We start from the raw sequence: 15,131 nt of genomic DNA, 5'->3' as shown, positions 1-15,131 counted from the left end.
AATGTGGTTAAAAGTCATGAAAATGTGGTTAAAAGTCATGAAAATGTGGTTAAAATTCATGTAAATTTGGTTAAAAGTCATGAAACCCGCTGGTCAGAATGTGTTTGTTTGATTGTTTTGATAGATTCATGGATGTAAAGGTAAAGAAGTAACTAACTCCTCCTCCTCCTCCCCTTCCTCTTCCTCCTCCCCGCCTCTCTCCAGAGGTGAGCCAGCGGATCCAGACGGCGCACCCCGGTGGCCGTCAGGTGATGCTGCACTACCTGCTGCCGTGGATGAACAACGTGGAGCTGGTCGACTTCAAAGCGGCCGCGCGGCGCCCGGAGGACGGCGGCGGCGGCGGCGGCTGCGAGGAGGACGAGGACGCGCACGAGCGCGAGATCTCGATGTGCAACAGCCGGCGCTGGCTGCGCGGCGAGGGGTGGGGCTCGCCGCGCGCCACCACCATGGTGCTCAACAACCTCATGTTCATGACCGCCAAGGTGAGCGCCCACTGAGCTCAGGTATGGAGACATTCACTCAGACGAGAAGTTCATTTTTTGGAGGTGTATTATTTGTTTTTTTGCAGTACGGAGACGAGTTCGCCTGGTCGGAGATCGAGAACGTTTGGACCACGTTGGCGGACAGCTGGCCGAAGAACCTGAAGATCATCCTGCACTTCCTCATCAGCATGTCGGGCGTCAGCAGTGACCCCAGCCTCTTGCCCTACGTGAGTCACATGACCCGCCATGCGCCCGGAAAAGTCCTGGAGTTTTCAAATGGTTATTTCCAGGCCTGGAAAAGTTCTTGAAAAGACATTTTTGGAAAAGTCATGTAAATAAACACTTATTACATGACTTTTCCAAAACCTTTTGCATACATACAGGCATCTGCTGTCTGGAAAATGTTGTGAAAAGTCAAGAAAATGTTGTGAAAAGTGGTGAAATTTTTGTTAAAAATCGTGAAATTTTTGTCAAAAGTTGTGGAAATTTGGTGAAAAGTCGTAAAAATTTGGTGAAAAGTTGTGAAATTTGGTGAAAAGTTGTGAAAATCCATTGGTCAGAATGTGTATGACCCGGCTTCATGTATGTTTCTGACGTGTGTGTGCGTGTGTGTGTGTGTGCGTCCCAGGTGAAGCGCGTGGTGGTCTACCTGGGCAGAGACAAGACGATGCAGCTGCTGGAGGAGTTGATGTGCGAGCTCGAGCTGACGGATCCCGTCTGCTCGGCCGTCACTCACATGGACAACCCGCCTTACTACCGCATCACCTCCAGCTACAAGATCCCCACCGTCAACTCAGGTCAGTGAACGCCTCCCAGCACGCCGCGCACCGGTTCATAGAGTCACGAGTTGGACGCCAGGCGGTCAATGTGCTCTCTCTCTCTCAGGAACGACCTCCAGCACCAACACCATGGTGCCCAACGAGGGCCATCACGAGGGCAAGGTCAAGGACTCCAACATGGAGGACAGGTACACCTGGTTTAAGCTTTCACACACGAGAATGTCTTCATATTTGTGGGAATTCAGTGGTAAAGTCTTTATTTAACCTGTATTAGCCACTGAGGGATAATACATGTTATTCTCCTGGTGTCCACTAGGGGCATCACTGCTGTATTATGGAGCACTTTGCAGTGTTTAATGCAATGCAAAATAATCATTGTCATTAAAATTATGAAAATGTAATAATTTAAAAACATCAAGTGAGGCAGGGGGGTTTATTAAGTACCTCTGCGTCTCCGCCCTGCAGCTACACCCACCTGGACATCTACAGCGGGCTGAACAGCAACCTGAACCGGCAGCACCACCGGCTGGAGTCGCGCTACAGCAGCAGCTCCGGAGGATCCTACGAAGAAGAGAAGAGTAAGAAAGAGCGAACCAAACTCCTCTTATCGAGCTAAACGCTAAGAAGTAGTCACCACACACCTGACTCTCCTGGTCCTCTCTCCTCCAGGTGACTCCATGCCTCTTTACGCCAACTGGCGCCTGAAGGTGATGGACCACAACCGGCCCGAGCCGCTGCCCTTCCCTCCCACGGGCGGCTGCTGGTCTCCCCTCGTGGACTACCTGCCGGAGACCAATTCCCCCGGTGTGCCGCTCCACAGGTACGCCCCTCCCTCCCCTCTTTTTTTTACTTCACCTCCTACTTCCTTCTGTTGCGTTCTTCAGCTGATGTTTCTTTGTTTCCTCAGATGTAACATCGCAGTCATCCTCCTCACCGACCTGATCGTGGACCACGGGGTCAAAGTGGAGTGGAGCGCCTACCTGCACCTCCTGCTCCACGCCATCTTCATAGGTAACAGCCGAGCACACGCCTGGTTTTCTCCTTCAGGGCAGCGACCCCTCAACCTTTTTATAAAGTGCCGACCATTATAAAGCCATCGCCATTACGCCGAATGAGCGGGAGCCCTGACGCTTGCGTTCTCTGCAGGGAGCCGGTCCCACCTCGATGTGACGGGAGACATTAACACTCAGAGTGTGTTTTTTAAATTATTGTCCCGTCTCCGAAACTTGAAACCCGCTTCAGAAAGACAGGATGTTGAAATTGAGAGATTTTTTGCCGATCTCTTTTTTGTAAAGTGCCACGGAACTTCTTGACACGTGTCAAGTTCCGTCAGACGGTCGTATCCGGTGGTATCCGATGGTATCAGCTCGTATCCGGTCATTTTTCAAAATAAAACATACTGATTTTTTTAAATATTTTTTCGAACATTTATTTTTTTAAATTATTCTTTCTGTGCAGCCCGGTGGTTGGAGACCGCTGCTATAGGGGCCTCTCAGCTCCTGGCCCTTTTTAATAACTTTATCTATAATACAAATATCTTACAAATAAGGTCATGGATATTTTTTTTAGTACACTAAAACGGCCACCTTTGTAGACGCCTTTTTAAGTTTGAAGATTACCGTGTAAAGCTTCCTGAGAGGACACTGAGGTGTCTGAATACTTTGTACAACACATTTGATTCATTTGACTGAACATCTGTGTTCGTGTAGTCGGGGCCTGCCGCTTCGTTCCGCCTCTACTTCCTGACGTCACATGATCGACTCTGTCTTCCCTCCAGGGTTCGACCACCAGCACCCGGAGGTGTACGAGCACTGCAAGCGCCTCCTGCTTCACCTGCTCGTCGTCCAGGGAGCCAACAGCAGCGTCCAGTCGGTGGCCATGGTGCTGTTGCGCAACCGAGACTACAACGAGCCGCGGGTCCTGACCGTGAAGCCGGTCGCTCCGGAGATCAACCTCACGGGTGAGTTCTGCTGCGGAGGGGAAGGAGTACAGTGTAATGTAGTGTCGTATAGAGCAGATCACTGGGTGGCAATAAGATCAAGCCCACAACAGGTGTCCTCACAGAATGTTAAGAATGAATTACTGAATTACAAATTGTCACTAAATGACCACAAAGAGATACAACATTATTAAAAAGAGTAACAAAGCCACTAAAAATAGAAACAAAACAATCACAACAAGAAACAAGAAAACCTTAAAGGAAACTGCAACATTTCTAAAAGACACAAACGACTACAATGAGACACAAATGTATACAAAGAGACAAAAACGAATACAAAGAGATGCAGCAGAACTACAAAAGGGCAACATAATTTAAAAAAGACAACAAAAAATTACCCACAAAAAGACTAAAATAACTTACAAATAGATGCAAAAATAAATTGCAAAGAGATAAATAAACATCACAACAACAATGAAAAGAAGAGAAACCAGTACAAAGAGACACAAATGACTACAAAGAGACACAGAACAGCTACTAAGAGACACACCGTGTGTTGTTCCTGCAGGGGTGCAGGAGCTGCTGTCGGACTGCCAGCCGTCCCCCATGACGGACTCGGGGCTCAGCTCCAGCTCCACGTCCTCCAGCATCAGCCTCGGGGCCGGCCTCCCGCACCTCTCCCCCCCTCTGCTCAGCGAGGTCGACGCCACGGCCGAACAGGACGAGAAGGTCAAATCCCTCATCGAGTTCATCACCTCGAGGTGAGGAGACGCCGCTGCCTGCACTGACTTCACTGCAAAGAGACACAACACGGCTACAAAGAGACACACATTTGATTTGAAAGCTGCACTGACTTCACATGTTGTGTCTGTTCCACACCGTCCTGCACCTTGTCGCTCATTCTGTTCAATGCTTTGCTTTCACGCCTCCAGCAGTGTCTGAAAGAACCGGGTATTTCATGCATGGTGTTGGTTTTGCTGTCTTGTTGGTTTCTTTTGCCCGGTGTGATGTCATCAGCTGATGTTTTGAGGTGTGGTGCAATTTCACTGCTTTAATGAGAGAGTTTGGGACATTTTGTGAAGTGTTTGTGTGAGTTTTACTGCAGTAGAAAGAGCAAAGTGAAGAAAAATTTCCCAGACTGCAATATCTCCGCCCACCACTAGAGGGTCGCGCCCCACAGTTTAAGAACACCTAGTTTTAAGTGAAAGCTATATTGCATCACCCTGCACAAGCGCTCGCAGGGTGATACAAGAATCTGTCCAACTTTAAATACCTTTTAGACAGTTTCTTGTTTTAATTAAAAGCTAAATATTATATTTCCATCACTGTCCGTCAAAACGAGGAGAGTCTTTCGCTGTCCCGTTGCCTGACGCTGATTTTGTCCTCGTTAGGAAACGCGGGCCGCTCTGGAACCACGAGGACGTGTCGCCCAAGAACCCCAACATCAAGAGCGCCGAGCAGCTGAGCGTCTTCGTCCGGCACGTAGCGACCGTCTTCAAACACTCGCCCTCAGGTGCGTACGCGTCGCATCACGGCTGCTTGTTGCTTCATCCTGGAGACACGGGTATGATCGGGATTGGTCACCTGCATGTGCACCTCCTCCTCCTCCTCCTCCAGGTTTCCAGCTGGAGTCGTTGCTCAGCGAGGTCGCCCTCCAGACGGCGCTGTCCTGCTCGTCCCGGCACTACGCCGGCCGCTCGTTCCAGATCTTCCGGGCGCTGAAGCAGCCGCTGACGCTCGCCACGCTGTCAGACATCCTGTCTCGGCTGGTCGAGACCGTCGGAGACCCGGGAGAGGAGGCTCAGGTCAGAACACTTTCTGTCTTGTAAAGGTGGATCCTGGGTCCTACATATGAGACCTTACAGGAAGAACACTCGCTTGGTTGAAAGATGCAGGTGTTGTATCGCTGACCTCTGGTGTTTCTGCTCCTCAGGGCTTCGTCATCGAGCTGCTCTTGACTCTGGAGTCGGGCATCGACACGCTAGCAGACACCGTCAAAAACTACGACCTCCTCACCGCCTTGGCTCAGTAAGTCTACAACCTCTTCATCAGGGTTCATACAGTCATGGAAAACCAATCATGGACTTTTAAAATGGTTATTTCCAGGCCTTTGGAATCCTCATTGTTAGTTTAAATACTACATTTTATCACTTTTTACTGTTTACACACAGATTTCACACAATATTTGGTACAAAGTCATAGAAATGTGTTTAAAAGTCATGGAAATGTGGTTTAAAGTCATGGACATTTGGTTAAAAGTCATGGAAATCCACAGGTCAGAATGTGTATGGACCCTGTCTTCATCGCTCCGTCACATAAACCCACCAACAATCGTCTTTTCCCTCCCACAGGACCTCGGCCCGCGACCACCTGCTGGGCCCGAAGTTCGCGGCCAACAGGAAGAGCACGGGCCAGCTGAACCTGAGCGGCGGCGGGCTCTTCCGCGACGCTCACGCCCGCAGCAGCTCCCTGCGCGCCAGCCTGATGGGCGAGCGGAAGGCCGACCGGCGGCGCAGCAACACCCTGGACGTCGCCGACCGGCTCGCCGGCAGCCACGGGAACCTGGCGCGCACGCGGAGCTTATCGGCGCTGGGCGGCGCCGCGGGTCCAGGCGGGGACGCCATCCCCCCCGTGGACCCGTCCAACCTGATGGCCACCGTGTTCTGGATCGCCGCCTCGCTGCTGGAGTCGGACTACGAGTTCGAGTACCTGCTGGCGCTGCGGCTCCTGAACAAGCTGCTGGGCCAGCTGCCGCTGGACCGCGCCGACAGCCGGGAGCGGCTGGAGGCCGTGCAGGCGCAGCTCAAGTGGTACAGCTTCCCCGGGCTGCTGCAGCTCTTCCTCAAGGGCTTCACCTCGGCCTCCACGCAGGAGCTCACCATCCACCTGCTCAGCAAGCTCATCAGCGTCTCCAGGCAGACGCTGGTCGACCCCTCGCAAGTGGCAGGTGTGTTCGGCTAACTGCAGATGTAAAAACAGTAACACAACCGGCATTTCGTCGTCGTTGCTAATCACCTGACTCTGTCTTCCCGTTCCCTCGTCTGCAGGGTTCCCCCTGAACATCCTGTGCCTCCTGCCGCACCTCATCCAGCACTTCGACAGCCCGACGCCGTTCTGCAAGGAGACGGCCGACAAGATCGCCAAGCTGTGCGCGGAGGAGAAGTCGGCCACGCTCTCCAACCTGGCGCACATGCTGAGCCTGTACAGCGCGCACAGCTACTCGCGCGACTGCAGCAACTGGATCAACGTGGTCTGCCGCTACCTGCACGACGCCTTCGCCGAGATCACCTTGAACCTGGTCACCTACCTGGCCGAGGTACTACTTCTATACAGCCAGAGGAGTCGCCCCCTGGTGGTCAGGAGAGAGAATGCAGCTTTAACACATGAATCATAGACTTCTATACAGCCAGAGGAGGATCTGACTGGTCGCCTGGTAGCAACACAGCGGTAGATTAGCCAATCAGTGACGTGTCTTGTCTCTGTCTCTCTCAGTTGCTGGAGAAGGGCCTACCCAGCATGCAGCAGTCCTTGCTGCAGATCATCTACAGCCTGCTGAGTCACGTCGACCTGTCGGCCGCCCCCGTCAAGCAGTTCAACCTGGAGATCATGAAGATCATCGGCAAATACGTCCAGGTGAGTCAGTGGGTTACATTTCATTAAGACGGGGCGCTACCTGGATGGCTGCTCATGCAGTTCAACTCTTTGCCAGTAGGCGGCGGTGTTCGCTAACAGAACCAGAGACAATGTGACGCATTGTAACATTTGTTCTGTAAGTTTATGAATGGACAAAGCACAATTTATTAATTTGAACATTCACAAGCCACCCACCCAAAAAAAAAAGCCCAACATGACGTCCTCAAACGTCTTGTTTTGTCCAGGACTCAAATGTTTTTAGGCCTCTGCCGTGGGGGTTAAGCTCGTCTGCCGTGGGGGTTAAGCGGGTCTGGCTCGGCCTTCTGAGGCAGAAAATATGTCTCCCAGGACACCTACGCAGCCCGATGGCTCACAATGGTCTCATTATATGTGTGTTTCGCATCAGAGCCCCCATTGGAAGGAGGCCCAGAACATCCTGAAGCTGGTGGTGTCCCGCTCGGCCAGCCTCGTCGTTCCCGACGACGTGCAGCGCTCCTACAGCACCGAGTCCTGCGGCTCTCCGGAGATCGCCTTCACGCGCATCTTCAACAACTCGTCCAAGGAGCTGCCCGGCAAAACTCTGGACTTCCACTTTGACATCTCGGAGGTCGGCGCCCCTCCTCCCCCCCAAGCGTTTTGCTAACCGTGTCGTGCGCTACGCTACGGGCTAACTCGGAGGTTTTTGTGTTCTCCGTAGACGCCGATCATCGGGCATAAGTACGGCGACCAGCGCACGCCGGTGGGCCGGAACGGAAAGCCGCAGGTGATCGCCGTGACGAGGAGCACCTCCTCCACGTCGTCCGGGTCCAACTCCAACGGCCTGGTGCCGGTCAGCTGGAAGAGGCCTCAACTCTCACAGGTACCTGCTCGCCACGTCCAGAACCGCTAACTAGGTCAAACCAGGAAGTAGAAGTAGACAACATGGCGACAAAACCCACGAAGGAGAGAGAATGCAGCTTTAACACATGAAGCATAGACTTCTATACAACCAGAAAGATGCCCTCTGGTGGTCAGGAGAGAGAATGCAGCTTTAACACATGAAGCATAGACTTCTATACAACCAGAGGAGTTGCCCCCTAGTGGTCAGGAGAGAGAATGCAGCTTTAACACATGAAGCATAAGCTTCTATACAACCAGAGGAGTTGCCCCCTGGTGGTCAGGAGAGAGAATGCACCGTTAACACATGAAGCATAGACTTCTATACAACCAGAGGAGTTGCCCCCTGGTGGTCAGGAGAGAGAATGCAGCTTTAACACATGAAGCATAGACTTCTATACAACCAGAGGAGTCGCCCCCTGGTGGTCAGGAGAGAGAATGCAGCTTCAACACATGAATCTTATGGACCGGGTGTCGGATGTTGTACAGATAGTAAGATAACAAGTTTTCCCATCATGCTTCTGTGTGTGTTTTCCAGAGAAGAACCAGAGAGAGGCTGATGAACGTCCTGTCTCTATGCGGCCCGGAGTCTGGCGTTCCCAAGAATCCATCTGTAAGACTCCTCTCCTACTCTAAAGCCTCTGACCAGGTCTCTGTGAAGTCGCTGCTCAGGACATCGCGGTTGTTTCTGTCTTTGTGTTGAAGTTGATCGTTTTCAGTGGACATACAGCGCTGGTGTTGTTTTGTACCTTTTTGACCACAACGCGTCCCCGCACCTGCTTCCTGCCCGTGCAGGTGGTGTTCTCCTCCAACGAGGACCTGGACTCTGCGGACCAGCAGACCAGCCTCATCCCCACCGTGGAGGAGGTGGTCCGGGAGGAGGAGCTGCTGGGAGAGGACGCCGGCAGCGAGCAGCAGTTTGGTGTCTTCAAGGACTTTGACTTCTTAGATGTGGAGCTGGAGGACGCCGAGGTGAGAAGTGTGTGTGTGTCTGTGTGTGTGTGTGTGTGTGTGTGTGTGTGTGTGTGTGTCTGTGTCAAGGTGAAGTAGACTCGTATGAAGGGAAAACGGCGGTAATTAGAAAAATGTAATAAAATGAAGGACATGTGAAAGAGCTACTAGTGGACACTAAATGGTGTCATCTTAGAAATAAATAATCTTTTTTAGATGTCTAAACCCACTAAAATGTGTGTATGAAGTCACTTCTGTCCCCTTCAATGTCTCGTCTGTCCATCTTGTGTCTACATGTCTACTAACACCGTCTTCCTTCTCTTCTCTTGCCACAAGGAGTTGCAGGTGAGTCTGAGGGTCACATAAAGTACCTTCTGTCATGTGGTCGTGTCCCTTTTTTCTTTCATAGTTGTAGAACGTTGCATCGTTAACATCCCACAGTCCACAGATCTCAGCCCTTTTTACTAGTTCCTTCATTGTTGTGGAGTGTTTCTGTTGGGAAATCTTACCGAACTATGTGTGTGTACATGTGTGTGTACATGTGTGTGTACATGTGTGTGTGTACGTGTACATGTGTGTGTACATGTGTGTGTACGTGTACATGTGTGTGTACATGTGTGTGTACGTGTATATGTTTGTATGTGTTTTTTTGTGTACGCATGAGTGTTATTTTTTACATGTTTTTTGTGTATGTAATTATTATTTTTTGCGTAGGTGTGTTTTGTGTGTATGTGTGTGTGTATGTTTTTTTTGTGTGAGAGTCTTTTTGTGTTTTTATTGTGTACGTGTTGTTTTTTTTTGTGGGTTTTTTTGCATTTGTTTTTTGTCCGTGTGTTTAAGTGTGTGTGTGTGTGTGTGTGTGTGTGTAGGAGTGTGCGTAGCTGTGTGTGCATGCGTGCACTCGGCCCTCTCTCACCCCCTCCCTCCCCCTCGTCGCCCCCTGCAGGGTGAGAGCATGGATAACTTCAACTGGGGCGTGCGGCGCCGCTCCCTGGAGAGCATGGACAAAGGGGACACGCCCTCGCTGCAGGAGTGCCAGTACGCCGGCAGCACGCCGAGCCTCAACCTCACCAACCACGAGGACACGGACGAGTCGTCCGAGGAGGAGGTACTGAGCGCTAGCCAGATTCTCTCCCGCTCCGGCCTCGTAAGTCTCCCCCAAACCACCGTGCTCCTCACACAGCTGCTGCCGTGGTGCGTGTGGTGTCTAGACGCTTGCTGCTGCTGCTTCTTCTTCTTCTTCGCTGGTGGTGGTAGAAGCCCCGCCCCCTTTACACCTCCGCCCCTCTTCTTCCTCTGGCTGCTCGAGTCATGCTGACTCCTTCTTTCCCATAGTCGCTTTTTTTAAACCTTACCCCCCAAGTACCGTGAAAGTCGGGTTACGAGCCGCTCCTAGCTTCCATGGTGGTCCCCGCTGGAGCAAGCTAGCGCTGCTGCTAGCTCCCAGTTACTGCTGCTAGCTCCCTGCTGCTGCTGCTAGCTCTTCGCAGCTCCCCGCTCGCGCTAGCACTGCTGCTAGCTGGCTAAAATAGTGTTTTTTGGAAATAAAAACTATGACATTGTTTACTTTTTTCCTACATACTACACTGACATTGAAACGTGCGTACGTGATGTACTACGCTACGATATCTTAAGGACATACTATACTTTTTGTTTGATAGTTTACTTTACATACCGTAAAAGTCGGGTTATGAGCCGCTACTACTTTCTGTGGTTGTCCCCGCTGTGGCAAGCTAGGGCTACTGTTAGCGCTGCTGTTAGCTAGCAGGGACAACCACCAAAGGCAGTAGCGGCTTAGATTTCTTGTCATTGTCATAATTTTAAGTGCCGTTAGATTGCTGCAAGGCTAAAACACTAGAAACCGAATGTTTGATGGATTCATTTTAATTTTTTTGGGGCGGTGCGGGGGAAAAATGTTTTTTTTTTTCAATTAATGAAAATGAATCAGAAACAAAGCAGCAACCACTGGAATATAATTCCACAAAAAAGTACAATAATGTTAATGTAGTCTCATCTTTGGTTGACACTAACAGGTTTAAAGGGATGATACGAAACCCATTGATGTGGAATCAGAATATTATGTAGAAGTAGACGTCTTGAAAGCTTTGTGTTCTTCTGTAACGAGCGGACGACGCGTCCTCTCTCGTGCTCATATGTTGTTGTTGTTTCAGCTCAACAGTGACTCTGCCACCGACGACGCCGCGTCCAACCACGTGGACGCCCTGCAGCGCTCTCAGGAGGCGTCCGGCGGCGGCGGCGGCGGCGTCCCGACCGAGGAGCCGCCCGCCTCCCCCGCCCTCCCTCGCCCGGATAGCCCCGCCCTTTTGGAGCCGGCCCCCTCAGACAGCGCCGGCAGCCAGCTGCCTGAGGTGCGATCAATCTGGGGCAGCAATAAACCGTCGTGGCGCTCGGGTGCTTTCTAGCTCGCCTGTTTTATTGTTTTATCCTCCTGTTTCTTTTCTGTTCAACCTCTTCATCTGCTTGTCCTTCGTCTGTCGTTGACCCAGAGGATCAGCTGCCCTGCAGGGCCGGGGAGCGGGGGTTTGATTTCGGGGTAAAAGCACCAAAGTACCTGTTCTATAACCGCGTCCGTGCAGCTTCAGACTCTTCCTACCGCCGCTTATGACTCCTCCTACCGCCGCTTATGACTCCTCCTACCGCCGCTTATGACTCCTCCTCCTACCGCCGCTTGCTTCGATGCTTCGCTCTGGGTTTTTTGGGTGCTTGAGGGCCCGCTCTTGCTCCTTTTATTCTGGTATATTTGGTTCATTCGTAGTCATGTTGGTGGGGGCTTCGCTTGCTGGATGTGATTTTTGGGAACCGAAGCTCACCTCAGGTCAGCTGTCACTGCTCGCCCCTTTTTTTAAATAACACAGCAACTGACCCCTTCCAACTAAATCCTCCACGTTTAAAAAACACTTGTGAAATGGACTGCGGCTGCTTTCCCCGTCGGCAGAAGCATGTGTGAGTATAACGAGTTTAACCCGAACACCAATTAAACCCTTTTTTTCCATTTTGCTAGCACATTAACAGGCCGTAGCATGAGCCGCGATGTTTGCTTTCTCCTGCTACTGACGTTTATCACTCGTACTAACAGCGGTGAGTATGTCGCGTTGGGCGGGTCGTGTGGGAGGAGCTAACGGCCAACATCTTTATTTAAATACGGAGATTAGAGGAGGAGAGGAATACGGAGGTTTGGGATCGGGTCGTCTCTTGGTGTGAGAGCCACAGAGAAAGCTTCTTATGTCATTTTAACTTGTTTTTAACAGAAAGACAAACAAATCAAGGCAGCCGGTCTGATTAAGGCCTTTTATGTTAAAAACAATATTCTCAATTGTCAACTTCACACTTTCCCAGCCAATTGAAGACTTCACTCCTTTACTACTGACTTCCTGTTCTGATGACGGTAGATGTGGAACAGACATTTTACATTTTGTATTATTAAAAATAACTATATACTTCTTTAACCAATAGGACCTCCAAACTATTTTTTGGCCCTTTTCTCTCAAATGTCATCCCCATTGGAGCCATTGGGGATATTGGGCCCAATGGAGCCCTTGGGTCCCAATGTCCCCATCGACCCAATGAGCCCATTGGGACCATTGAGGCCCAATGGTCCCAATGGGCTCATTGGCGCCACTGGGACCATTGGGACCATTGGGACCTAATGGCTCCAATGGTCTTATTGGGTTGATTGGCCCCATTGGGGCGATTTTAATTTTTTTCATGTACCAAACCATATATTTCAGTTGTATATTACTTATGGTGTTCAATACATCCAAATACAGCAGTTTGGAGCTTTTTCTTTCATAAAACAAGCTATGATTTACAGTTTTATATCAGAATCAGCCCCCCCGTCCTCTTTGGAGGGTTTCTAAACAAGAAGAGCTTGATTCCTGCATTCATCTTTCATCTTGTAATGCCATGAAATATATAAAATACATAATAATAATACAGAATAAAACGTACACATTACAAGTAGTGGCTATAAATAAACTCTCAAAGCACTCAAACATGCATCATCCCGGTGATATCTGGTCGACTGCGTCGGCCTCTTGACGATCCCCTGAACCGCGACGGTTTGGTACAAATGACAGTTTCCACCCTAACGGGGGTTTAAGGACAGTCCGAGTTCATATTCATCGTGATCGGGGGCTCCTTCCCTCTCGGTGACGTCGACGTTCCAGGAACTCGATCTGGCCGGCGGCCTCAATGTCGTCCCGAGGACATCTCCCCCATCGCGGCCGCCGGCTCTTAGCGTAATGAGCCCGGAGAAAAACCCATCAATACTCTCACTGCGCTCCCTCCAGCTTCCTAAAAGCTTTCTGTGATAAAGCGGCCGCCCCCCTCCGGCGGCGGCGCTCTTTAAAACACAAATAAATTAATTAGAAGGACGTGACCCTCGTCCGTGTTTACATCGACGCGGCCGCTTTACATACGGGAGCAAAAGTGATCGAATATAGACGCCGAGTCTTTTTTTCTAGTCTGTGACGTCATAATTGAGATTCATCGGATGTAAACTCTCGTTTATCTGCTCTATCTCTCTCTCTCTCTCTCTCTCTCTCTGTCGCTGCAGAAGGTTTTAAATGGCCTCTCAGTGATTTATTGATATTGATATTGGCCGCGGATGTTTTATGGATTTCTGTAATTTCTCACGAGGGACGGTCGCTTACAGAGTCCATCTCAGAGGATACCGTAAAATATAAGAAAGTGACGACTTTAAAGGGTGATTTTAAGCGCTTTGTGTGTTCCACAGAGGTCTAAATTAAAGTTATTGGAGGCTCTGCTGTTAGTCTGAGGTCTCAAAGGGGTTTTAAGAGTCCTGCGTATGGAGGACTGAAGCCGCCATTATGATAAATACATGACTCCATGGGGAAATAAAGAATATGGTAAAGAAAGGTAGAAATAAAGCCTTGACTGTCAAATACATGTGCAGGTTGATTTAAAAATACATAAAGATGCTCTGAAGTAGAAACATATATTAATAAAATTGATGATTTGGTTTGTGCATGGACAGAAATAATTATAAATATATAAATATTATAGTTACATGAACTGATCTAGGACAAGAATTGTAGTAGTGTAGTGTGATTTAATAGCAGCAACACGTAAACTGTAAACTGCGTACAACGTGTTAATATATATTATTATGAGTACAATGCATTTATTCATTTTAAAAAATAGGGAAATTAAAAAAAGAAATTGATTTAACTTGTGTATATATATATAAATATATATACTCATAATACTCATAACAATATATATATATATATATATATATATATATATATATATATATATATATATATATATAGTCATTTAAGTAAATATATATCATATATAAATTTGTCAAATTGACCTGCACAATTATTTTATAAGGCCTTTCTTTCTCCATTTGTCTTTATTATTTTATTTATTTTTGTGATGATTTATTTACGTATTGTATTTATGACAATGGCGGCTTTTGTCCTCCGTACGCCACAGCGTCTCACTGCTCACCACAACGTTTACCGTACAGTGTTTTTAGTGGTTTCATGTTCCTGCTCCTGAGCGCCCCCCTCTGGCGTGTCCCCCCACCCGCAGGACGCCGTGAGCGTGACGACGACGGCGGCGGACGATCTGAGCAGCAGCGTGAGCGAGGACACGGGGTTCTGCAGCGCCGGCCCGCTGCCGTCCGACCCGCCGGAGCCGTGCGACCTGCCGGACCCCCGGGACGCCCCGGAGGCCCGGGACCCTCCCCGGGAGGAGCTGGACCCGGCCCCCCCTCCCCCGCTGGCCACAGACGCCCCGCCGGGACCCCTCTTTGAGGACGACGCCCAGACGGCGCCGCCGCCCACGCCGCCGGAGACGAAGCCGGACCTCGACCCCGACGGCTCCTGCGGCTCCGGCTGGGAGGAAGACGTGACGCAGGCCCTCAAGGAGCTGGACGAGCGCTGCGAGGAAGAGGAGGCCGACTTCTCCGGCATGTCCAGGTGAGCCTCCGGGTCTTACTGGTGACGCAGCGTGGCATCATGGGAGTTGTAGTAGTCATCCTTCAGGTTGAAATATAACCTCTGAAGTGTGTCTTAAACTGGATGAAGAGTCTGTTTGTTGACAGTTTGAAACGCATCTCTGTTGTTTTGAGACTTTTAAATGCAGAAAGGTTTCATATTTCATCTTTTTAAGGAAGCGCGTCAACGCTCACACAGCTTGTATTGTAACTTATGATCATTTTAAATATTTAGCATTGAGACAAAACGTCGTGTCAGTCGGTGAAACGACAGTTTGTAGCGTTGCTGCTTCACGGGTTACAGTACCTCTGAGAGGTGAACAGAGGGGCTGATGGGTAATCCCCCCCCCCCCATCCTGGCACGGCTCCTCGTGTGGAGCCGGAACCAAGAGTGGAGGTGGACCCGCCGGGTCGACGCTCCACTTTTAATCATTCCCTCCTCAAGGTGGGCCAAATGCTGGCTGGAGGTCAGCTGTGAACAC

At 50.0% G+C, this 15,131-nt stretch overlaps 1 protein-coding gene across 6 annotated transcripts in view; it reads left to right on the top strand.

Annotated features, from left to right (window-relative positions):
* fryl (furry homolog, like) overlaps positions 1-15,131 on the top strand; it is a 46,481-nt gene that overhangs the window by 21,187 nt on the left and 10,163 nt on the right. For 4 of the 6 annotated variants that reach the window (XM_068592708.1, XM_068592709.1, XM_068592707.1 and 1 more), the window contains 22 exons: positions 205-482; positions 569-709; positions 1,111-1,279; positions 1,368-1,449; positions 1,727-1,839; positions 1,931-2,081; positions 2,169-2,272; positions 3,039-3,221; positions 3,769-3,961; positions 4,592-4,713; positions 4,818-5,005; positions 5,134-5,228; positions 5,552-6,147; positions 6,248-6,516; positions 6,693-6,833; positions 7,240-7,440; positions 7,531-7,692; positions 8,248-8,322; positions 8,505-8,681; positions 9,607-9,807; positions 10,832-11,029; positions 14,244-14,632. In XM_068592708.1, the coding sequence (XP_068448809.1) occupies positions 205-482; positions 569-709; positions 1,111-1,279; positions 1,368-1,449; positions 1,727-1,839; positions 1,931-2,081; positions 2,169-2,272; positions 3,039-3,221; positions 3,769-3,961; positions 4,592-4,713; positions 4,818-5,005; positions 5,134-5,228; positions 5,552-6,147; positions 6,248-6,516; positions 6,693-6,833; positions 7,240-7,440; positions 7,531-7,692; positions 8,248-8,322; positions 8,505-8,681; positions 9,607-9,807; positions 10,832-11,029; positions 14,244-14,632 (4,228 nt within the window). Of the gene's footprint in view, positions 1-204; positions 483-568; positions 710-1,110; positions 1,280-1,367; positions 1,450-1,726; positions 1,840-1,930; positions 2,082-2,168; positions 2,273-3,038; positions 3,222-3,768; positions 3,962-4,591; positions 4,714-4,817; positions 5,006-5,133; positions 5,229-5,551; positions 6,148-6,247; positions 6,517-6,692; positions 6,834-7,239; positions 7,441-7,530; positions 7,693-8,247; positions 8,359-8,504; positions 8,682-9,606; positions 9,808-10,831; positions 11,030-14,243; positions 14,633-15,131 lie in introns of all 6 variants that reach the window. The other 2 variants (XM_068592705.1, XM_068592704.1) reach the window with 1 other exon arrangement.

Source organism: Clinocottus analis, unplaced genomic scaffold, assembly GCF_023055335.1.
Source record: "Clinocottus analis isolate CAN_PGR_092001 unplaced genomic scaffold, fCliAna1.0.p SCAF_28, whole genome shotgun sequence".
Taxonomy (NCBI): Eukaryota; Metazoa; Chordata; class Actinopteri; order Perciformes; family Cottidae; genus Clinocottus; species Clinocottus analis.
This window is presented reverse-complemented; position numbering and strand designations above follow the sequence as displayed.